The sequence below is a fragment of the Sceloporus undulatus genome, chromosome 2 (assembly GCF_019175285.1).
Source record: "Sceloporus undulatus isolate JIND9_A2432 ecotype Alabama chromosome 2, SceUnd_v1.1, whole genome shotgun sequence".
Lineage (NCBI taxonomy): Eukaryota > Metazoa > Chordata > Lepidosauria > Squamata > Phrynosomatidae > Sceloporus > Sceloporus undulatus.
The window spans coordinates 76,633,681-76,652,552 of record NC_056523.1 but is presented as its reverse complement, the minus strand read 5'-3'; the positions used below and the strand labels follow the sequence as shown (position 1 = coordinate 76,652,552).

At 43.3% G+C, this 18,872-nt stretch overlaps 1 protein-coding gene across 4 annotated transcripts in view; it reads left to right on the top strand.

The window, feature by feature from the left end:
• SEMA3B (semaphorin 3B) overlaps positions 1–18,872 on the top strand; it is a 108,575-nt gene that overhangs the window by 65,920 nt on the left and 23,783 nt on the right. For 3 of the 4 annotated variants that reach the window (XM_042451882.1, XM_042451884.1, XM_042451883.1), the window contains exons 3-4: positions 9,488–9,645; positions 13,907–13,969. In XM_042451882.1, coding sequence (XP_042307816.1) covers positions 9,488–9,645; positions 13,907–13,969 — 221 coding nt within the window. Of the gene's footprint in view, positions 1–2,721; positions 2,779–9,487; positions 9,646–13,906; positions 13,970–18,872 lie in introns of those variants that run through there. The other variant, XM_042451885.1, reaches the window with a different exon arrangement.

The following is an 18,872-nucleotide window of genomic DNA, read 5'->3' as shown; positions in this document are numbered from 1 at the left end:
CGGGGAATAGAAGAAATTAGGACCTTTGAAAAGCAGCTAAAAAGTGAGATGACAGAGGGTTAATCAAGAGTGTCTTTGCCAGTCCAGGACAGTTGGAGGAATGGATATGCCTTATTCTTAATAGAGCTCTCATGAGTGATACAGAAATCACAAAGGCCCAACCAGACTAGTTTGCGTGAGTCAGTGTGACTAAAAGCCAGGTTTTTCACAGGTACTCTTACCTTCCTCTGCCCCTGAATCATTCTTGCCTGGCTTCCTCCTTCCCTCCATGTTTTCTTTTGTGCTTCTCCCACACAGCGTGAGGGGGAGGTTGGGATGGAAATGAAATGTAAACATACTAGTAGAATGACTGCGCAGGTAGATGGGTGCTTTGCAGTTTCATCAGGTGCAGAGCAACATGGCAATTCGTGAGGAAACTGAAAAAGGTAGATAGCCGTTTAAGGTCAAAGTCATGAGCTCATTCAAGTCATATTTGCAGTAGGGCTTGCCACTGTCCTGATAGGCTTTCATTGATAATTGCATGGGCGGGACAATTAAACCTCCTTTCAAATCAGGAATGGCAACTGGAAAATATTGGGGGGGAAATGAAAGCCTGCTATGATGATTACGGAATACAGGACAAAATTCAGGTCTACTTTCAGCCATGAAGCCTGTTATTGTTGTGTGCCTTCAAGTCATTTCTGACTTATGGCGACCTAAGGCAAACCTATCAGGTTATTTTCAATTTTTCTGTGAGCCCCACTTAGATTTGTTCAGAAGAGGTTGCCCTTACCTTTTTCTGACCCTGAGAGAGCGTGGCTTACCCAAGGTCACCCAGTGGGTTTCCATGCCCGAGAGGCAATTCGAACCCTGGTCTCCCAGAGTCCTAGTCTAACACTCAGATCTTTACACTATGCTGCTTTTCTCTGAAGCTTACTGGATAACAAATTTGGGGCTGTGGTGCTCTGTCATTTAATTTCCATCACAGAATTGTAAGGATTAACGATGAGCAAGCATCAGTTTCACTAAGTGCCAGTATGATATTTCAGCCTAACATACCTTGCAGGATTGTTTTGATATCAAAATAAGGAGGAGGATTGCTGCCTTGAACTCAAATCACTGGAGTAAAGCATAGGATATGAATGGTAATGGTAACTAATAGCAGGCCAATAAAATATCATGGCAGCACAACTTTTTCCCACTTTGAAGAGTGTGCTGAATTCCATCCCTATCCAGTGCTGTGGATAGACATACACAGAGAGTTCCCCTGCTTCCTGGGGCTGTTGCACGTATTTCTATGTGGAAGGGAATTGCATGTGTATAGATTGCACTCTACAAACACAAGTTATGGCTGAGGTTACTTGGTTTCATACTATGATGAACAATTCACCTTGGGGAAAATGCAGCCATAAATATAATTTGAACTGGAAAATTAGCACCCTGCCACAGTATGTCAAGGCACTGGCTCCCACTCCTTGGCAATGAACCTATATTGCAGGACTGGGCAATTGCCCAGTTTCTTTTGATACTGCTCCCTGAACTGAGCTAGATATATAGGCCACATTATATACCCTCCCCTTGAGATTTCTGTTCTGCCTTATTACAAAACTATTGGTTGTTTAAAGTAGATGGGGCAGAAAGGGTGGCTTTGTTTTCATACCATTTACTATAGGTGACCAATGATTTAATGTGAATGAGTGAACAAGTTGGTGGGGTATTCTGGATTTCCATTTTGGCTATTTCTCTTTGACCAACCTGGAAATACAAGCCAGTACCTTATTAGCAGGATAGAATCATAGAATCATAGAGTTGGAAAAGACCACAAGGGCCATCCAGTCCAACCCGCTGCCATACAGGAACTCTCAATCAAAGCATCCCTGACAGATGGCTGTCCAGCCTCTATTTTAAAACCTCCAAAGAAGGAGACCACCACTCTGCAAGGGAGCATGGTACACTGTCAAACAGCTCTTACTGTCAAGAAGGTCTTCCTAATGTTGAGGTGGAATCTCTTTTCCTGTAGCTTGCATCCACTGTTTTGTGTCCTGTTCTCTAGAGCAGCAGAAAACAAAATTACTTCATCCTCAATATGACATCCCTTCAAATATTTAAACAGGGCTATCATATTACCTCTTAACCATCTCTTCTTGAGGCTAAACATCCCCAGTTCCCCAAGTCGTTCCTCATAGGGCATAGTTTCCAGACCCTTCACCATTTTAGTCGCCCTCTTTTGGACATGCTCCAGCTTGTCAATATCCTTTTTGAACTGTGGTGCCCCCAATGGGACACAGTATTCCAGGTGAGGCCTGACCAAAGCAGAAAGGAGTGGCGTTTTGACTTCCCTTGATTTTAGACCCTTGATAGCATAAATAATTTTAGAAAATTATAGCTGGGGGGGGGGGGGAGGACAACAAAGATCAGAGATAAGCTAAGTAAGTTCTAAGTTAAAGAAATTCAAGGTCTTCTACCATCTCTGGTCCAGACATAAGCAAAGTATCTTGCCCATCCCAACCTTTGCATAATTTATGCAAACTTATTGCATGCATGTTAATTCAGCTTAGTTCTATCCCATTTAAAATTTAATTCGGGTGGCATCCTGATGTTATTAGACAGTTTTTACCACTGAATTTACTACAATAGCCATTTTCGTAACTCGGAAAACTCCCAGATCCGAAAAGAGCCAGGAGGAGCGGCTCTGGAAGCAGGGATGGACCCAGACTGTATTCGGATGGCAAATTCAATGGCAAAAAGCATCTGATAACATCAAGATGTTGCCTGAATTCAATTTTAAACTGTATAGAGGTAAGATGAATTAACATGCATGCAATAAGCCTCTAAGACAGCTACCTCAAGTTGCAGATCAAGGCACAGTTTTTGTAATGCTGAAGGGCAGAGCTGCACACCTGTCACACAGCCTGCTTTGTATTCCTGAGCTAGCCTTCTGCCCTCAAATCAAATACAGTGGGCCCTCCACATTCAATGGGGCTAGGAGCACAGGATCCCCGTGAAAGTGGGAAAGCCACAAATAATAATAATAAAAAAACCACTTCTTTAAAAAAAAATTGAGAGCACACTGCCCTCGAATCTCTAGGACCTCCAGCACAACTCTGTAGTCAACATCCAGTAGAAGCTGACTATAGAATTGTGCTGAAGAATGTAAAAGAGGAGTGTTTGCTCTAGGAAACTCTTAAGTCCTCCAGTATGACTCTTTTGTCAACCTCCAGCAGAGTCACACTGTAAGACTTAGAGATTCCTAGAGATAACACATTAATCATATCTATGAATGGACAAAAGACTTGAAAAAAGTCATATGGCAAGGAAAAAAGCCAAGGATAAACATCAGCGCTGCAAGACTGTAAGGAAAAAGGAGGGCTGGGCATGCCAAACCTACAAATATACTATAACGCAAGTGTATTCTCTAAAAGAGTGGATCACATTTGAAAACAAAAGGCTATTAGCTCTAGAAAGTGACAACATGGCAGAGGGATGGCATGCCTGCTATGCTATGACAAAGCAAAAACAAACAAAGAATTTAATAAACACCTGGTGAGAAAAACATTGTACAAAACCTGGACAAAATACAAAAAATATCTATACATGAAGATTCCTAGATGGACTTCTACACATGAAGCGTTTCATGAAAGAGAGAGTCTGTACAAAAAAAATGGCTTAGGTATGATGATATGTTAATTAAAACAGAGAAAGGAGAAATAATAAAAACAAAGGAAGAAATGCAGAGAGAAGGAATTGAAGTCCACTGGCTGTTCCATTGACAAATCTCAGAAAACTTCAAGAAAGATATTAAGATCCAAGGAATTGAAAGTGAACCCAGAAAATTGGGGGGGGGGGAATCCTAACACAAGGGGAAAAAACATGTGATAATGAAAATCTATAAGATACTTTTATATAGAGAGTTAAAAGAAGAAACAATCAAGGAAAATAGAATAAAGTGAGTGCAAAATATAGGAAAGCCAGTTCCATTAAAAAGTTGGGTGTATCTGGAAACACAATCTAAAATTCACCAAATGCAATAACTCAAAGAAAATTATTATAAGCTATTTTATAGATGGTACATCACACCATTGAGACTCGCAAACATTCAGAATAAGAGCAGGAACAATTGTTGGAAATGTGAAGAACTAAATTGAATGCTGTATCATATGTGGTGGCAAGCCAAAAAACATTGGGAAAAAATTCATAAAAATATATCAGACACATTACAAAAGAAATTCAAGATGAGCCCAGAATTATTTTCATTAAATATTAGATGAATTAAAAGACTAATTATGAGGGGAAAACATTTTATTATATATGATAATGGCAGCACACATAATTTATGCAAACTATTGGGAGGAACAGGCTGTCCCCTCAATTAAAGATTGGAAAATAAAAATAAACAAATTAGCAATAATGGACAAACTGATGATGCTCATCAATGGGAAAACAATGCAACAATATAAAAAGAAACGGGAAAAATTAAATATACTTTGGAGTTAGAATGATTGAACAAAATGACTATCAGTGTTAAAAAGAGTGTAAAATAATATAATCAGTTAATTTGTGGATGGAACAATTTGATTTATATGTTCTACAAGAAAAATGAAATAAAAATATTAAACTCAGGGGGAAAAATGAAACTTTTCTGGGTTATAGTTCCTAGATCACCCAGCCATCATGGCCATAGCCATGTTCTGGGAATTCTAGTCCAAAGGGGTTAGGTTCTGGTGCCTCTAGATCTGAAGGTTCTGAAATCCAGTGCTTTCAAGCCAGTGGAGCTGACCAGACAGTGACTTCCCTGTGGACTCTGTGCACCCTCACGGGCAACAGCTCATTAGTGGGTAGATTGCTCCCCTGCCAGCCATTCTCTTTTCCTTCCCCCACAATGGTTTATTTGTTCCTGCTGCAGAAAGCAGATTAGGCTCCATGGGCAGAGAAAAGACCCTTTCTCTGTGCAGATGCCTGTTGTGCTGGGAGATTAATGTCATACTGCTGGTGAGGCTGGTAACCTGTTAAAGCTGGTGGGACCAATGGGGAGGCAGCTTAAAAGGTGGGTGTCTGCAAGGGAGAGCATCCAATGTAGGACAGAGATTGGATTGGGAGTGGAGAATGGGAAAACTGCAAAACATCCTGGACCCTCTTTTTCACCTTTCCACACACTACACACATGGGAGATTATCACACCACAGCCAATTCAGCAATAATCGCAAAAATATAAATAAAAAGCAATGCTAGCGCTATAGTGCTCAATAGTTTTGCAGTCACACATTCATGTGATTAGCATTTAATATCACAATTGCATTCACACACACCTGTAAATGAATAGTTAATACACTATAATCAGTCATTTCACGCATGCGCTGTTTTGGCGCAACGGCGCATGTCTGCAAATCATTTTTCCAGGCTGCACAGAATAAAGACAGCAAAATAAAATTTATTACTTCAGCACATTGTTTTCATCCAGTGAAGACAAAATTATGCCCCACACCTCGAAAGAAGAGTGAAATCCACTGCAAAACTGATCCTGGTTATGAGAATGGATTGCCTCCACCACAATGCATTCTGGGTATCCCTAGTTGCTTCTGCAATAGCACTAATGAAGTGTGATAGACTGTCTCACTCTCACAATCACACTTCAGTTACACTATTAAAAAACATTTGTGGGAGCTCCCCATGAATCGTTCGTTGCAGGAGCATGCTGGATTATTCACAGGCAACATCCGGGATAAGCGTGATGTTGTTTGGAAATCTTCCGTGTGATTAGGGTTGCCATTTCACGGTGGTGGGTGGGACTTTCCCGCCCCCTGGGGGGCGTGCCCGGTCCCGACCCCGCCCCCGGGTGGCTGCCCAACTCTGAGCTCCCAGGGCTGCTGCCTGCCTTCTATAGAGTGCTGCCTATGAAACATGCCTGGAGCAGCAGCAGGAGGACTGAACCCAGCAGGGGCGGGGTCTGCTGCACTGCCCTGCCTCTATTGGCCAGCCCTCTGCTTCCTTATTTGGGCATGCTCCAAATTTCCAAGCGGAGAGGGCTTTGCAGGCAAGTTGCTTTTTGTTCTTCCCCTCTTTCCTCTTTCTCTTTCCCCTCCTTCTGTTCTTCTTGTTATTCCGTTTTTTTTCTTCTCCTCCTCTTCCTCCTCTCCTTTTTCTTCCTTTCTTCCCCCTCCTCATCTTCTTTTACTCTTTCTTCCTCTCTCTAAGCCCCCCTCCTCTTCTTCTCAGGGGTCCAGGGCTTCTCAAGGCTTTGCCCCCATTAGAAAAGAAAAAAGGCTTTGGATCTGTCTCATAAATCCCTCCTAAGTTGAGACATACCTGGGGAAAAGAGGGGGCGAGGGGTTTGGGGGGGTTGGAGGGGGCAAGGAAAAGGTGGAAGGGGGAATTCCTAAGAAGGCTTGGGAGTGAGAAATGTAGTTTTCAATGGCACAAAGGACTGCCTGTGATCTTGCAAATGCTATGCCTGCTTGGAAGTGGGAAATGTAGTTTGCAATGGCACAAGGGTCTGCCTGTGGTCTTGCAAATGCTATGCCTGCTTGGAAGTGGGAAATGTAGTTTGCAATGGCACAAGGGTCTGCCTGTGGTCTATGCAAATGCTATGCCTGCTTGGAAGTGGGAAATGTAGTTTGCAATGGTACAAGGGTCTGCCTGTGGTCTTGCAAATGCTATGCCTGCTTGGGAGTGGGAAATGTACTTGTAGAATGGGGGGGGGGGTGTTTGGCCAGAAAGAGAAGTACATTTCAGCCTTCTGTCTAGGAATAATGCCAGAATGCCTTCCATTTTGAGCATGCCTAAGAAACATGCATTTATATTAAAAAAAATTTTAAAAATCAATTTTTCATGTGTCCTCCATTTTAAAAAACGTGTCCTACATTTGAAAATGTTGCCCTACATTTGTCCTACATTTGTCCCAGTTTGGAGGTCCTGCCTTATGGCAACCCTACGTGTGATTTAACCAGGATTATGCCTCTCTCTTTCCCTTTTTCCTCCCATGTGATAAGTTCCTTGGAGTGTATTTATCCCAAACCTGCAGCTTGTGAATAGTATGCAAGAGTCTCCAGATCATGGCTGCCACTGCCTGTGTTTCCCAATGGCACCCTTCACTGGTGCATAGAGGCTTCCCCACACTGGCCTCTTAAGAGCTCAGGTGCAAGAGACTTGTTCTGTTCAATGCTATGCAGTGGATGCTGGGGAAAGGGCCAGTTTTAGTTTTCAGATTTTTCAAGGAAATGTGTTTTTATTTCTTTGTCATTTAAAACCTTGTAAGCAGTGGGCAATTTTAAATATGCAAAACTTTGTGTATAAAAGAATGGACTACATTCAGCCCTCTACATCTGAGGCCTTGACTTTTGTGGATTTGATTATTTGTGGATTTGATTAATATGTTCTCTTTAGGAATCTCTAGGTCCTCTAGCACAACTATGTTGGAAATTGACCATAGAATTGTGCTGGAGGACTTCTGAGAGAAAACATTTCTCTAGTCATTTGTAGGTCCTCCAGCGTGATTCTATGGTCAAAGTCAAGCAGATATTGACTGTAGAGTGGCACTGGGGAACCTAGAAATTCCTATAGAAGTGTTCTTTCAGGTAAAAACATATTGGTTTTTTTTATTTGCAGTTTTTCCATTGTCACGGGGGTGACAACATTCAATATGGAATGTTGAATGGCCTGTGTTTATCTGTGTTTATTTTGCTAACATCCCATTTGCAGATGGAAGGCCTCTGCTAATCCAAGATATTGGGCATTCCTTTCTGCATACATATATAATGACAGAATGATCATGGTTTCATTGACTGAAGAAGCCTGCCCTGCTGGGTTCAGCAAAATGGCAGAGACTTAACAGGGACTTAAGGGAACTTTGTAGAACTTAGAGTTTTTAATGGCAAAAATGTTGCAAGGCTACTGCAAAAGTTTGACACAGGTTTAGAGCAAATCAGGCAATGTTGTATTTGGGATGTTCACTAGAAACCTCAAGTTGAGGTGTCTGTTCTCAGTCATGGGGTATTGGTTGCAGAACACTGCAAAATAATTTCAAAACTTTGGTGGTTTGGAGTGAAGTGGATAATGTTAGATGAGGGGGTACTAGGAACCCTGATTTGAGACATCCATTACATTTTGTGGGTGTTGCAAAATGTGAGGGTTTTGTCGCAAAACATTGCAAAACAGTTATAAATTTTTGGTACAAATTTAGAGGAGGGTCCACATTTTAGGATTCATAGGGGCTCAACAGACAAGCGGCTCCGTGCTGCCCGTTTTTGCTCTGAATCGTTGTCGCAGCAACCAAAAGGTGCTGCAACAATGCGCTCCCTTTTGGTAGCAAAAAGAAGCTGCCAAAAGCAGCTTTCTGGAAGGGGCGGGATTGGCGCGCTCGCACGCCCCAATCTCACCACTTCTGGCCAGCACAATTTGGGTGCTGCGCCACACTCGTGCCATCATGGCGCTGCCCGTGTAGAGGAGGGTGAGCAAAGATGGTGGCCTCCTTGCAGACTAGGGCTGCTGGGCGTGTAAATGCCCAGCCTCATCTAGCCCTAGTTCGCTGGCAGGAACTTGCTAATTGCCCGTCTGTACTGGGCCATAGTTAGCAAAGTTGTTTAATGGTTGCCCTGAGAAACCTATGGCCTGAAGAAACAAAAAGGCGTGAAACAAAAGAGGCCTTAGTTTGGCCAGGGTCACATAAAGGTCACCTGTAGAGCCACAACTGGTAACACATTCTCCTGTCAGCTGTAGCAGTATTCCAGCCACATGGATGGAGTAGGAGCAGCTTGCACTCATTGTTTAGGAACCAGAGACTGTTATGGGGCAAATCACACTTTAGCCAGCCAGTTACCTTCTTAAATTGACTTAGCTTTCAGAGAATGGTGATACAGTAATTTCTTACCTTTTCCCCACCAACTTGGTGGTCAAAGTAGCAGATTGTTTGCTGTTTTCACTGCAGTACAGCCAGCATGGTGCAGTGTTGGACTTCAACCCTGGAGACCAGGGTTCAAATCCCTTATCTGACATGTAAACCCACTGGGTGACCTTAAGCAAATCACACTCTTCTCTCAGCCTCAGAAGGAAACAGATGAAAAAACCTCTCTGAACAAATCTTGCCAGAAAAACCTCAGGATCGCCATAAATCAGAAATGACTTGAAGGTAGACAACAACAGCAAACAAGAATGATAGAAGTTTGCACAAGGACACTCACTTTCTTTTAGACATCTGGGTGGCTCTTGGAATGCTCTCATGTGGGAATGGACACCATTAACAGTCTTTGGTTTTGTTTGTTTATGTTAACATTTATTACTCTCCTTTCTGTTCCTGTAGGCAAAAGACGTTGTAACCATTAAAACCAATTACAAAAGCATAAAATAGTCATGAATTGTTTGCATTTCATGTGTTTGGCTTGAGTATGCTCCTTTTGGTCGGCTAATTCTCCCTGGCTTGCCTTTTCTAAGAACACAAACTACAAGTTGCTTAAAATGCAGATTCCTCTGTGCTTGGCAATTGCCAACATCCTCCTTCTGTCCTTTTTCCCTCCAGAACTGCGGGGGCGCCATGGACTGCGCACCTATGAGTTGGAGCACTCCTGCTGCTATGACTCGTTGCTGCTGGATGAAGAGAGAGGACGGCTTTTTGTGGGTGGCAAAAACTATCTGGCATCCCTCAGCCTAGACAATATCAGCAAGCAGGACAAGAAGGTAATCTGTAGTCTCTGAACTGCAGCCCACCCCCCTTACCTAAACCACACACACTTTTTTCCTGGGGTGAGAATTATGTGGGGATGTTATTGGACTGCAGTGGAGATGAATGCTGGAAGTTGCAGCCCAAAAACATCCGGAGGTCCATATGATTCCCACCTCTGCCTTATTAAGAATTGACTTCTTGATCTCTCACCTTCCTCTGCTGAACTGGGAAGCACAATTTTTCTGTACAGAGTTTTCCCTCTGATTTCAGGAAGTGATGTGAAAATGCCTCTCGGAAGGCTGTGATGGGCATAGCATGAGAGTGCTGCAGTGGATTGCTGGTTACTGTTCCCTGAGACATGAAGGACAAATAAGATGTGCACGTACTAAAACAATCCAGATTAAAAATTCATCATTTAGATTTCACAATTTAAAAATTATCTGGATAAGAGATTGCTCTTTAATGCCATTTTAAATTCAGATAGCATATTCAGCTATTAAATGTGTCGGAAGGTCATTCCACAGTCTAGGGTGGCTGAAGAAAAAGTCCGCTGACTGACAGTTGCCAACCTAATTCTGGCTGACTGAGGAAATGTCCACCAGAGAACCTGAGTGGGGCAAATTATACAGGAGGAGGCAATCCTATAAGTATCCTGGACCCAAACTATGTAGGGCTTTAAAGGTAATAACCATCATTTTGTACCTTGCCTGAAAACACAGGGACTCTACAGACTGACGCTTTGTGCCGGCCTGTAGGCATGGTGAGGGCTGAGCATCCAGACGCTCCGAGTGCTCACCATGTCACCCAGATGTTTATCACACTATACACTTATAGTGCTACTATTCTACTTTGACTGCTCTAGCTGCCTCCTGTTGCATTCTGGTATTGGCAGTTTTAAGGAGGGGTATTTAGAATTCTCAGGCAGAAAAGTTCTCTGCCTGAGAATTCTAAATACCCCTCCTTAAAACTGCAAATCCCAGAATGCAACAGGAGGCAGCTAGAGCAGTCAAAGTGGAATAGTAGCACTATAAGAGTATAGTGTGATAAACACCCCAATCACCATCTTAATGTGTGCCCATTTACATGGCATGCACCATGATGATACTTATTAAGCACAATGCCCAAACAGCGCTGCGCACAAGGGGCATCATCATAGCGCACGAGCACTCCTGTGGCATCCCTTCTGGGAAGCCAAAAGAACCCACCCAGAAGCAGGTTCTTTTTGGTCCCTCCGGAAGCCGTGGCGTGTGGTTGTCGTGGACTCCTGGGGCAAAAAAGAGTAACGTTTAGCTACCTGTCTGCACAGCCCATCACTGAAAGCCAGTGGAGTGAGTTTAGTATTGGTGTGATATGATCACTTCTGGTTGTTCTAGTAACCAATCAGGCTTCAGTGTTTTGTATTGATTGAAGCTTTTGAACTTGGTACAGAGGTAGCCTAATGTACAGTGTATTGCAAATTCCAGTCTTGAGGTTACCAGTGCATGCACTACCATGTTTAGGTTTTCCAATTCTAGGAAGGGGCACAGCTAATAATAAGCACTCCTAGCCATTGCATTCTATTTGAACTGTCATTTGGAACAATGGATCTGGAAGCACTCCTAGGCTGCGAACATAGTCTTTTGAGGAAGGGGAGTATCCATGACTGGTTGACATACCTCCAAACCCAGGTTAGGACCCTTGACATTAAGCACCTTTGTATTGTCTGGATTCAGTTTCAATTTGTTTTTTCTTCATTCAGCTTATTACCTCCTTCAGGCATTCATTCAGCTGAAGCTGTGTATGAAGGCATATAGAAATATATTTGAGTGCCATCAACATACTAATATCACCCTGCTCCATGCCTTGGGATGATCTCTTCCTGCATTTTCATGTACAGTGCGCTCACGTCATACGCGGACGCACTATACACAGTTTTCATCATATGCTGAAAGCCGAGCGGGAACACACGGGGCGCAAGGGGTGGCACGTCCCATTTAGATTAATAGGGTGCATGCCTGTGGCGCGCGTGCCGCTGTGCCACCACCACATGCACAAGCCCCATTACTTCAATGGGGCTCGAGCATACACTTTTTTTTTAATGCGGGGGGTCTGGAATGGATCCCCCACGTAAAAAAGGGCACACTGTAGATGTTGAATAGCATTGAGGATAGGATGGCACCTTGTGCTATGCCTTATTATTATTATTATTATTATTATTATTATTATTATTATTAATATCCCACTTCTCTACAAAATGCAATCAAGGCGGCTATATAACAGCTCCTTTTTTGAGGAGCAGCTATACCCAAGCATCACCATCTGGGACCTGCCTGAGAGACAGAACCAGAACCACTGGAGCACAGTGCCTCCAATTCCTAAATCCCCCAGGTAGTCCAGAAGGTTACTATTAAACACTGCTGGGAGATCCAAAAGCACCAGCAGGTTCTTGGCTTCACTTATTGAACTGAACCATCCGTACTGTAGTATTCCTTTTTTCTTACTTCCTTCCACTTTACCAGATGTTATCATTTTTTCCAGTGAGTCATGTCGTCTCATGATATGTCTAAAATATTACCTCTCAAATTCAAACTTTTTATTGTAAACCACCCTTAATTTGCTGGATGATTGTATCTAGTCTTTCTCTTTCTCTTCTCTGCCCTGGAGTCTATAGGGGCTCCTTTTCCCATAAGGAAAGGGCTTTCTGCTTGTCATGACAACAAGTCCCGCATTCCAGACTCCTCCGTGAAATCTTAAATAATAAACTTCCCTGTTTAATGGCTGGCTTGAGTCTGCTGGTGCCCTTACTGCTGTGCTATGGACAGAGACTGCATTCCCAGCCTAGCAGGAGAAACATCCTTGGGACACAATGGAGCCACCTCCATCAACCCCCTGCTTCTGAAGGGATTTTCTGGTCTTGGGGTGTTGTGTGTGTGTGTGTGTGTGTGTGTGTGTATGTCATATAAGGCTGGAAGACAGCAGAACATGATTCTCAGCTTTGCCCTTTGCTTCTTTGACATGGAGCAAGGCAGATGGCGAAATATCTGATCTTGTGACTCATATTTGGTTTCTGTAGCATAAACAGCCATGCTCCCACAGTTGGTGAAGTGAGGTGCCATTCACAGCAAATGACTTATACACCAGTGCTTCCCAAGCTATCTTATGTAGGAGGCTGGTAGAGCGCCGCCCCCCCCCCAACACTACTGTAGTGTATAAGCTAGACCTTGGGAAAGTTGGCTTTTTGGAATACAACTCACAGAATACCATAGCCGCTATCACCACTGGCCATGTACACTGGATGATTCTGGGAATTGTGACTGAAAAATTTAATTTTTCAAGCTACAGAAAACATCCAATAGTACAGTGGATCCTTGTTATACGCTGGGGTTTGGTTCCAAGATCCCCCGTGTATAACAAAATCTGTGTATGCTCAAGTCCCATTAAGTATAATGACATAGCAAAATGGTGTCCCTTATAAAAAATGGAAAATCAAGGTAAATGTATATTTTTTTGGAACATTTTCAAACCGTGTATGCTTAAATCCGTGTATAAAAATTCCGTGTATAAGAAGGGCCGACTGTATACAGCCATGGTGGGGAATCTATCATGCCCTCTCTGGCCATTTTGCAGGGCACACAGAGAAATGGGAGGGCAGGGGAAGAGGAGGCACAGGGGTGTACCTGTTGTGGAATTCTCTTCTTAGGAGATTGGGCTGTCCATTTCAGGTGAATGATAAAGGCATAGCTTTAATTGCTGGGAGTGGGGTTGGCAAGGGCCAAAACTGATCTTACTTTATCCCTCTGGAGAGTTTATTTCTGCTGTTCCTAATCTTTTTTATAGTTAAAATTGTTCTAACATTTGTTTCTAACATCTGGCTAGTCTTATTGCTAAAAGGTGACTCATACATATATAAATTAATCAATAGTCTATTGAAGCAAATCAATTGGTGTGACCCTTGTTATGCAAAGTATTCACCAGCTTAGTCGTGATCTTGCAACATCAGCCTTGCGGTTCAACAATACACATGATGCCTACCCACTGTAGTGGTTGTACACTGTTCTGTGCCCCATCTTGCTACACAGGTTAAATAGCATAGAGACAGCCATCCCTGACGAAGGGAATACAGAAGTGTTACTTTGCATTACATTACAGGCAGCAGGGGTAGGTGTGTTGGGAGGTCTATCCTAACAGGACTTGTATAGCATTTGACTAAACCTAAATGAGGTGGACGACAGCTCTGGAAGTCTCCATTTGTGTGTGTGTGATCTGAATGATTTGCTTTGTATTTTCCTCCCACAGATTTACTGGCCTGCACATGTGGACTGGAGAGAAGAATGCAATTGGGCAGGCAAAGACATCAATGTAAGTAGCCCATTAGGATGGGAAGTGCTGGAAGGTGGGTGAGGAATAATCCCCTGCTCAGCTCATACTGTACCTGGGCCAGAGGACAAAGTGAAAGAGAGATGAAGAATTGGGAAATGTGATGCAAGTCAGTGGTCTCTAGAGTGAACACAGTAGTAGCCTGTTGAGATTTTACGCCTGTATTGCTGAGGGAGCTTCCCTCTCCCTCATTCACTCATGACCTTTCCTTCCTATTAAAGATTTGCTGAGCATCTTGCAGGCATGACTCCTTTTACTTGGGGTAAACAAAGTTCTTTATCCTCAGTCTGCCTTACCATTGTGTCCCAACCCTGTGAGCCCTCCCTTCCCACTGCTATGGGGGCAGAGGGTAAGTTGATGTGGAAGGACCGGTTGGTGCACTTAAGAGATTCCTGCTGGGCTATGACCCATCCTGACCTTCTAGGAGATAAGAGAAAGGTTCCCACAGTCCTTTGGCAGGAGCAGAGATGAACCAGAACACACTTAGATGTTCCTCCTTGATAGCTGTGGGCCACCAGTGGGAGTGTAGTCTTAGGCACCTTGGCTATAACTCATCCTGGGAAGGAGCAGCTCTGGGTCAAGCCATGGAAACACGAGCTTTAGTGAACTGTTGGGTTTCTTCTTACTTGGCTTTGGAGAGCAATCACTGAATTCCCATTTCCCTTCAAAATGGCCAGATGAAACTATAGAGCTGGGAGAGACAAATGTTCCCCTTGAGAGTGTTTGGAGAAAATAAGGCTGAAGGGCATCAAAGGGCATCAGTATCCCTGTTAAATGTTGGCTGGTCTCTGCCTGCAAGCTGTTTCAGGCCATAGAATAGCTTCATACACCAGCACTCTATAATAGGGCTGGACAAATGGTAGGCCTTCCAGCTACCATTAGTTGGCAACTCTACTGATTCTTCCCCACTGACTGTGCTAGCTAGCAGTCAATTGCTTGTGACCAAAGATCACTGAAAACATACATAGTAATGATACAGAAAAGCAAACAGATAAAATGTCTTTAAGATACAGTAGATATAGAAACATTACATGCATTTATACATACACGAAAGACACATATGCAATATATGCAATATAGAATTGTTTACAAATGTTGGCTTCCACAGCTTTAAAACAACAGTCATCCGGGTGACTTTGAAACAGCCCAGTTAACATATATGCTAATACAAAGCAATTCAGTGAGATAAATAGTTTAGAATATGCAGTCTGATGAACTTTCATTAGGCTCTTCCTTTGCAGCAAGGGCAAAGCAGATTACCTTATCGGACAACCAACTATCATCACCCCTCAGGAAAAGTAGTATATTTGACCTATCCACCAAAACTGTCAGATAGTAAGAAAAAAAATCTGTCTGGGGAAATTGTACAGGTGGCAAGAAAAGAGATAATAAAGGAAATCCTCACTTACTGCCAGCTCCATACACATGTTCCTCTGAGCCATAGGGGTTTTAAGATATCTACCAGTCAATAATGCACTTGACATTGTCTGGAGCTGCAATTCAGTAAATGCTTTCTTTATCTGTGGGAAAGTTATTGTCCCCAGATAACTTGGATTAGAATGATTTTCTGTAAGGAGGCCACACGAACCAGAAAAATAACTGGACTGGATTAAGAAGTTATCAGTAAATTTGTTATGGTTCAACAGCTGATCTCTTATTTTTTCCACTGGACCTAAGAATTAGTTGCAACACCATTTGGGGGACTATGCATGACTACTCCAGCTCTAGATGCATAGAAGGCATAAGCAAGGATTGCTCTGTTCCCAATAAGTTGGAAGACTCTAGGATGGAGAGTAAACCTGCAATTTGCACACTGGATGTACTGTTTCAATACTTCTGGTGCTCACTGTCCATAGCTCCTTGCTTCAGGTCACTCCCATCCTCACAGTGGTTGTGGATGGTACAGTTCATATAGCTGGATTATCCCTCTTTCATCAGACAAAGGCTGAAGAGATAGGAGGTCTTCCTTTCCCTTTTTTGTTTCCTTCCCTTCCTGTTAGATGCAATGGGCTGCCACCCCTCCAAGGACAGTAGGGCACTGTGCTGCTGGGGATTGCTATTGGCACTTTGACCGGGTACAGTAGCCTGGGAAAAAAGGATTATGGGGGTCACAATGACTTCCCAACCAAGGTTAATTATTTGTGTGCTGAGTAGAAGCCAAGAACAGAGCCAAGCAAGAGTGTTCTGAGATGTATGCATGTAATCCAAAGCCACTTTACATAAGCACTGCTCCCACTCAAAAGAAATAAAAGGAAGAACTAGGAAGGCTAGAAATAATCACACCACTGGTACATTTAGCTCAATATTGTTTACAGCACCCTCCCCCAATCTGATAGTGTTGGACTATAATTTCCACCAGCACCATAGGCTTCTTGGCTAGAGATAATGGGAGTTATAGTCCAACATGGAGAGAGCCAGAGTGGTGCAGTGGTTGGAGTAAGACTCTGGGAGTCTGTGTTCAGGCATGGAAACCCACTGGGTAAGCTTGGGCAAGTCACTGTCTCAAAGCCTTAGAGAAAGGCAATGGCAAACTCTCTCTGAACAAATCTCAACCAAGGAAATTCTGTGATGGGTTAAACTTAGTGTGACCATAAGTCATAAATGAGTTGAAGGCACACAACAAAAAGTCCATCACATCTGAGGAGCATCAGTCTGAGGAGACTTCCCTGTGCAGTTAGTGGTTCCCAAGTGTTTCTGAGAGCCAAGGGCCAAACCTGGAACCCTTTGCATTTTGAGAAGATGATCTCTTCCCCCTTCAGCCTGTCTGAAATCCACCTATATGAACTGGATCAGCTCTGCCCCTGAGTTACAGTGTTTATTCTCTTCAGAGGAAATTGAGGCCTAGAGAGTGATGAATAGTTGGTCCAGGATTGCTGGAACAAAGGATTTTATGGGAAGACATTTGGGTTGTGGAGCAGCCTGAAACAATGTGAGCACAATAGCTACGTGTATCACAGTGTTCTTCTTTGTTATTACCATTTTATTTAACCTCTTTTTTTCATTGATGTGCATAAATAAACAACCTCCAACCACCCTCTCCCTTCATTTCCCACCAGTTTACCCCCCTTCCCATCACCCACACAGGTTTAAAATAAAATAAAAAAACAGCAGAAGAATAAAATGACTGAAAAAGAAGAAAAGGGGTGTAGAGCTGCTGTTCTCAACCTGTGGGTCGTGTCCCCTTTGGGGGTCGAACGACCCTTTCACAGAGGTCACCTAAGACAATCAGAAAACACATATTTATACATAACACACAATTTATAGTTGGGTGTCACCACCACATGAGGGACTGTATTAAAGGATCACAGCATTAGGAAGGTTGAAAACCACTGGTGTAGAGGGACAAATACACCTGTCAAAAACAGACATCACACAAAACACACCAGGTTAGAACCATCCTGATGGGGGGTCTGAGTACTAGATGAAGATTGGTGAGACCTGGGTTCAAATGCAGCTCACTCAATCACCCTGAAACAGTCTCTCTCACCCAAACCTCTGCCTCAATCTACGTCACAGGGTTGTTGTGAGGATGTAAATGCAGAGGAAGACCTGTATGCCTTGTTGAATTCCTTGGAAGAAAAGCAGAAAATAAATATAACATCTGACAACCTGTTCCAAGCCCTTTCAACGGTTTCCACTTTTTCTCACCACTGCATTCCACTATGACTCTTGCAGATGGAGTTGGAGGAGAGGGGACACCATCATCCCCAGAGTTGCTGACATGCCACCTCCTCTGGGGTTGATGGTATCCCCTCTCCTTCAACCCCATTTGCAGGAGGTGAAGTGGAATGTCCCAGATGCAGCAGAATAGCCCAATGATACAGAGACATCACCACTGATCCCTTAGCAGAACCAAGAATTTAACACTTGGTATAGTGCCAGAATGGTATAGTGGTTTGAGCATTGAACCATGACACTAGAGAACAGAGTTTGAATCCTGGCTCAGCCATGTAAATCCACTGGGTGACCCTGGGGAAGTCACACTCTCTTAGACTCAGAGGGTAACAGTGGCAAACCCCCTCTGAAGAAACTTGCCAAGAAAACTTTGTGATAGGGTCACCTTAGGGTCACCATAAGTAAAAAATGACTTGAAGGCACACAAGAACAACAAAGTAGTGTGGTACTGTGACAGTCCCCATCTGACCCCTAGTTTTTGCTTCAGAGTTAAGCTCCACAAGCCTGATACAGATGGGACTGAGAGACCAGGACCTTGTTCTCTAGTGAGCAAAAACGAATTGCAAAGAAGATGACTTGGAAAACAGCTGGTGGGCAAGCTTAGCCTGCTGGCTGAGGCGAGGGGGTAGTAGTGTGACATTTCTCTCTGTCACTGATCTCAGTCTTCTTTTCTCCCCCTGTCAACAGCTCTCAATATTCAGCCTGTTATATACATCAGGGCAAAAGGGCAGGAAAACAGAGAGTCCCAAGGTTGTTTGTCTTCCTGGGCTAGCTCAAGAGTGATGATAGGGGGATGTGATGGCCTGTTTATACCAGATCTGCCCGGTGGTAGGTAGGCTGAGTTGTTCACCAAATGGTTAAGCTACTCTGGGGAAGACTTACACATGTGTGTGTGTTTGTGCATGTAAATAAATTAGTAAAAATGAGAAAGATGAACTAGACGGATGGATCATGAGCATGCTCCTCCACTGTCACTAAATGAAGTACTCAATCCCAGTGTTTCTGTTTACACTGACTGGCACAACCCAACAAATTTTGCTGCTTGAGGAAGAGCAGCAAATGACCAACACCCTTCTCCAGTGTTAAAGTGCACAGATCCCAAAGCTAACCAAAGGCATATGACCCATTAGGAAGAAAATCTCACAATTTCTTTTCCCCTCCCTGTCAGTAAAAATACAACAATCCCAAAACCAATAACAATTACAAATTA